General features: G+C 39.0%; 1 protein-coding gene across 1 annotated transcript in view; it reads left to right on the forward strand.

Moving 5' to 3' along the window:
* Positions 1-3,058, forward strand: part of ADCY10 (adenylate cyclase 10) — a gene marked incomplete at its 3' end in the record, with an annotated part of 66,559 nt that extends 63,501 nt beyond the window's left edge. Inside the window, exons 31-32 of the mRNA XM_084250614.1 lie at positions 2,140-2,328; positions 2,897-3,058. Coding sequence (XP_084106740.1) covers positions 2,140-2,328; positions 2,897-3,058 — 351 coding nt within the window. The remainder of the gene's footprint in view (positions 1-2,139; positions 2,329-2,896) is intronic.
* Between the last annotated feature and the right edge of the window lie 2,942 nt (positions 3,059-6,000).

The raw sequence follows: 6,000 nt of genomic DNA on the forward strand, positions 1-6,000 counted from the left end.
AATCTAGATTAGATAAATTAGCAGGCAATTTTTAAAAAGTACATCTTTATTTAATGAATCATAATGTGCTAAGACTCGGTATCCTAAAGACAGTACAGGTTAAAAATACAGTAATAAATATGAATAAAGTACCATCTTCCCCAAGGAATTTGTGGTTTATTTGAATTGGAAAAGGGGGTAGTTGTAGGAAGCTTGAGGAGGGATGTGGGAGGGAGGTGGGGGTGGGGGGTGGGGAGTAGAAAGAATGCAAGAAAATAAATGAATGCAAACTCAAAATTTGCATTGCCCACAGTACACAGAACAATGCCTTGTACACAATGGGTGCTTAATTTCTAGAATAAATGATTGATTGACTAAATAGGTAGGTAACAGGTTAGTCAGGTAAACAATGTTTTGATCCCACGTCTGTAATATTGTAGCAAAAGCCACAAAACAATAAGACATTGCTTTGTAGACCATCATATTAGCAACGACATGAGAAAAAACACATTAACACTCCAAAGAAATCTCATAAACTTTCTAGAAGCATGAGGGCTGTATGCATAAACAGCTTTAAAATAGGCACATCATTTGTCGCGATAATTTTCCTCCTGGGAATTGTCCTAAGGAAATCATCAGGTAGCAAATAAACATTGATCTATAAAAATGTTAATCTCAGGTTTACAGTTTAAAAAAAATAAAACCTCAGAGATTGCTCTTCAAAAGAAGATTGGTTAAGTCAAAATAATGTATCTAGGGCCTCCCTGGTGGCACAGGCGGTTGAGCGCCACACTGTGAAGTTGTCCGCAGCCTCTGCAGTGCGGGTTTGATCCCGTCGGGCCAGCGAGAATCCCACATGGCTCAACAGAGCTCTCCTGTCTCGCCTGCTGCTCCCCTCAGCAGTGTATTTCAGTCATTCTGCCTGTTGTGTTCCCCACTCTGTCTCCGGTGAATCCTCTCACCTTCTCGCGCATCTGGCCTGTACCCTGGTTCTTGTATAAAAATAAATCTTTAAAAAAAAATAATGTATCTATACATTCGGATATTTCCCATTTTAAAAAATCTGATTTTCTGACTCTTAAAAATTGTAGCTTTTTTTTTTAAAGATTTATTTATTGATTGATTGATTGATTTATACATACATTCATACAAGCACTGGGTGCAGTCAGAAGCGCGGGAGGGTGAGAGAATTCACCAAAGCCAGAGCGGGGAGCAGAGCAGGCAGAAGGACCGAAGCACACTGCTGAGGGGAGCAGCGGGCGGCAGGAGAGGTCTGCGCGCCATGTGGGACCCTCCTCCGGTGGCCGGGGAGCAGCCGGGGATGGAACTGGCGCTGCAGAGGCTGCAGGCAGCTTCGCAACCCAGCGCTCAACCGCTTCGCCACTGGGGAGGCCCAAAAATTGTAGTATTTTTAAATACAAGCCCTGCATTCCTGATGGGCAGCTATTAGCTGGAGTTAACAAGGGATGACACTAAGATAGGACGCACCTTCTACATTGTGACAAGGACCCCTCTGTTTCTTGTGCTCCATCTAAACTGCTTCCTAATGTTACTTGCCTGGCTCCTGCCAGCATTTGCATTTGTGAGCACTAAGGTAAAAGAATCATGTCATCAGAAAGTGTTCATAATCTGATGTTAAATGAGGGGGGAAAAAGTGTTACTCATTGATTAGCATGATCCCATTTGTGGTGGCTGAGAGAGATAGAGAGAGAGAAAGGTTAGAGGAGAGAGAAACGCATATATGTGATAGGCAGAGAAACTAAAAAGTGGGAAACCATGTACCCAAATGTTGAAAATATTTATTTTCTGGATGCGAGACTTATAGATGATTCTTATTTTTTGTATTTTTCATCCCCTACGTGCCCTACTTCCCCCAATTTTGAATAATGATTGCTTGGCTAATTAAAAGAAAATGTTTTTGTTTTTTTAAAAGTGGTTGCCGGCAAGGGCTGCCATGAAACCCACTAATGTCCATCTTATTCTCGGTCTGGGTGGGCCACAGAAGCTAGAAGCCTGACACTCCTCAGCTGATCTCCACTACTCTCTACGTGTCTCTCTGTAACATTGCTTCTATCCTTGTAATGTCCTCCAATCATCTGGGGAGGAAAAAGTTGTAGTCAAGGGCCTCTTTCTGATTGGAATATCCTGTTTTCTCTTTAGAACTTGGAAAGTCTGGTGGCACAAGCTACCACTGGCCCTGTCTTCTACCCAAGGCTGTATCACCTGATGTCTTATGTCTGTATACTCATGGGAGATGGACAGAACTGCAACCTCTTCCTGAACACGGCCTTGCAGCTCTCCGAGACACAAGGCAATGCATTGGAGAACTGCTGGCTGACCATGAACAAAGTACGTTCCATTGACAAGCCCGCTGGGATGTGGGTGCTCACTCTCTTCTAAGACAGTCCCAGAAGCCAAAGACCTGGTCAGCTTGCACCAGGCGTAGAAGGCCATCTTAGGCCATTCTGGACTCTTACCACCGGGGAGGGAAATGCATCTGTAGTCCAGTGCAAGCTCCTCCTTTTCCCCTTTGAATTCTCATGGAACCTCCCCTCATCCAGATCCGCTTTGGCAAGAACTCTACCTCTCTCTCTCAAGGCCCTCATTGATTTCCACTTTGTGTTACTTTTGTGCACATGTTTTTCTTGTCTCGATAAAGCAAACTCTTAGAAAGCAAAACTCACGCTTAGTACCCAACACAGTGCCTTCTATTCAGTGTTGGTTGAATGAGTGAATGAACATAGCCTTCTATGAGTTTCTTTATAGAGTCTTGCATCAGTAATCTAGTTTGGGCAGCAAAATTCATTATTTGTCTATGGGTTCACCAGCTTGCAAAGATCAAGGACATTTAACCATTGCGTGGCCACACAAGTCGAGAAGCACTGACTAATTCTGGGTTCTCTATCACCCCTCTCAGGAATGGTGGTACTCCAACTCTGGGCTCACTGAAGACCAATGGTTTCAAACAGTCTTGAATCTCCCAACCTGGGAAAAAGTTGTGTCAGGCAAGGTAAACACGCAGGAACTTCCAAAGAACAAATTCCTAATGAAAGTTAATATCCTGGTCAATCCTTTTTAACATTTTGTGGAAGAGAACAAAGATTTTACTAAGACTCATTCTCTTGTGATTATTCATTATTAACCTTTCTCCATAGCCAGCACCCTTCAACTACCTACACACCCTTCCATTCCAGACACAAAATCAGAAATCAGACATGTTGGTTTCTTTTCCTTGGGGAGGGTCCAAAAAGGTGGACAGTGTCATGCTGTTCTCTCTCCGATATTTGCACAGATTGCTTTTGCCTTTCATGTTGTTTTAACTTGTCCTGTTTATTGCAGCCCACACGAAATTGTATCATATGGGAAAATAATATCATCATAATGGTACACGTTGCTATGGAAATACTTTTAGTTATCTATTAAACTGAAAATATTTATTTCTAAATGTTCAATTCTTCAATTGTTTGTATGATAGCACAGCATTATAACAAATAGCAAATTCCTGTCATGGTCTTAAAAACAAGATTAAAAGACACATTTTTGTAGTGATTGATTGTGGCTTCCATTGCCCCTCTAAATTTCTGTAAGTGGAAATATTAGTAATTTTGGTGTGGATATCTTTTATGTGCTCAGCATTTATATATTTAAGAAAATAATAGCGTTCAACTTCATTTCCCAGATGGCAGAGAATCTGCCCCAGGGTCATTGATGCCATGTCTCTCTTTTGGCAAGCAGGACAATTCTTAATTTTGTGCCTAAAAGGGTTCCTGGGCCAAATTCCAACATGGGTGTGTGTGAGGACTTCCTCACCCAACAAGCAATTCTCAGACACAATTCAGTGCGGTTGTGACACTATCTACCTGGAGGCGGCACCAGGTTCCACAGGTTAGGACTCAGTCTCTCAAGATTCCTCTTCACTCAGAAACAAGTTGCAAGTTCAGATTTTCCCCTTTGCTTCTGCTTGGACAAAAACATCTTGCTATAAACCAAAGGTTCCCAGGACCCCCTTCTCAGTTTCTATTAACACTTGCTAAAGCCATCCACAGAATTCAGGAAACCCACTAGTAACTCACAGGATTACTGCTTTTATTACAAACCTCAGGCACTGAATATACTTCAAGAACAACCAGATGGATGAGATGCACAGGACAAGGTGTGGGAAAGGACTCAGAGCTTCCATGTTTTCTTGATTCTTCCCCTTATTCTACTTGTTTAGTAATCAAGAAGCTCTCAAGGTCCCCTCTGGTTGGTTGTACAGAGGTGTGATTAATTGGATCACAGAACGCTGATGATTGAATTCAAACTCCAGTGCCTTTCCCCTCCTTATAGTTCTGGGGAAAGGTCTGGAAGTTATTTGGAACTCTGTGTGGTGGGGACTTTTCTCTCTAGTGTTGCCCTTCCTTACCAGCTTACACACTTTGCTTCCCTTTAAATACTCTACCCCCAGTGTTAGGCTTCCTGGCTTCAGGTTGTCATGGTGATAGACTCAACTAATCTCCTTAGAGTCTACCATCTTCTGGTTGCTACTTTCATTGGGTGAATGTAGAGTTGGGCTATTGGCTCATTTCGTGAACCCAGGTGACCTATGGGCATTTTTTTTTTTTTAAGAGCGAGGGGTCAATTTATTTTATGTAAATTCATCATTAAATATCAACATGTACAATTTCAAGTATTTATAAATATTGCCACTTATAGAAAATTAATCTTAATATTGTTTGAACAGTGTTTTTCACAACTATTTACAATGAACTCAACCTACCTTTGTAGAAACAATGTTTAAAAGTATCCTTGCCACAAAGTAATAATTTCACAGAACCTTTCTATAACATTAATGTCAGTAAAATGGCAGCTGCATGTCTAAAATTCGGCAGATTTAATAATTTAGAAATAGCACAATCAGAACTGCAAATGCAAGCAACCATTAATTCCAAACAAAACAAAACCTTTTATATTAACATATAAAAATTTCCCCATTTTCAGCAGTGATTGAAGAAAATAATTGAGGCATTTTTTAATGTGTATTAAACACAAACTATTTTAAAAATAACTTTAAGAAAGTCATTTTTCAAAAGATATTTTAAAAATGACTAGATTAGGTAAATTTTTATAACATGTCATACTAAATATTTTGAGAAATTCTTGGTTTCATTAGAAGTAATTTCTAATGGTAAATATTTCTTTTCATTTGTAATATGACATTAAACAGAGATAATTCTGTCATCCCCAATATTATAATTGCTTATCAGTAGTTGATAATATATTTGAATGAGAAGAGTATTCTTAGCTTTATTCCTAAGAAAGTTTTTTTTCTACTTAGGTTTTTAACCTTTTTTGAAGTTAAAAATGATCCCAAATGTGTCTAAAAGTAGGTCAAGGAAAAATAACTTCATATGGACTAGGGCTTGCAAACAATATTTACTGTAGTATTCCAGGCTTTTCTTTTTTTTTTTTTTCCCTAGCATGTATCCAGTGGAAACAATTAAATTAAAAGATAAGGTATAAGAAAAATAGTTGAAGTCACAATAAAGTACATTTTCTATTATTGACATAGAACATTTGATTAAATTTTAAATATTGGCTCTTTAAGAAAAAGTTTCCCTGATAAATAAATAATTATGCATAACCATTGCCCCAAAATGTACACAGCATTTTCCCCAAAATATTTATACACATAGTGGACCACTTAAGACCAGCCCCATTACAACCTAATGAATTCAGTGTGCTCTTAATTTATAAATGGGCTATCCTCAGTAAATAATGCATGGGTGTGTATGTTATGTATACAAAGTAAGAAATATAAAAAGAAGAGATGAAAAGAAAAAGAAGAGCAAGTGTTTCTCCCTGTAAGATGCAGACAGAAATTCACCGTAATTAGTGAGATTGTGTAAAATGCATTCAATTTACAAATGGGCTGCCCTCATATATAAAATATATAGGCAGGTGCATTATCCATACAAAGTAAAAAATATAAAAAGGAGAGATGACAAAAAGGAAAAAACATCTTTCCCCATGAGATTCAGA

Source organism: Talpa europaea, assembly GCF_964194135.1.
Source record: "Talpa europaea genome assembly, chromosome: 12".
In the NCBI taxonomy this organism is placed as follows: Eukaryota; Metazoa; Chordata; class Mammalia; order Eulipotyphla; family Talpidae; genus Talpa; species Talpa europaea.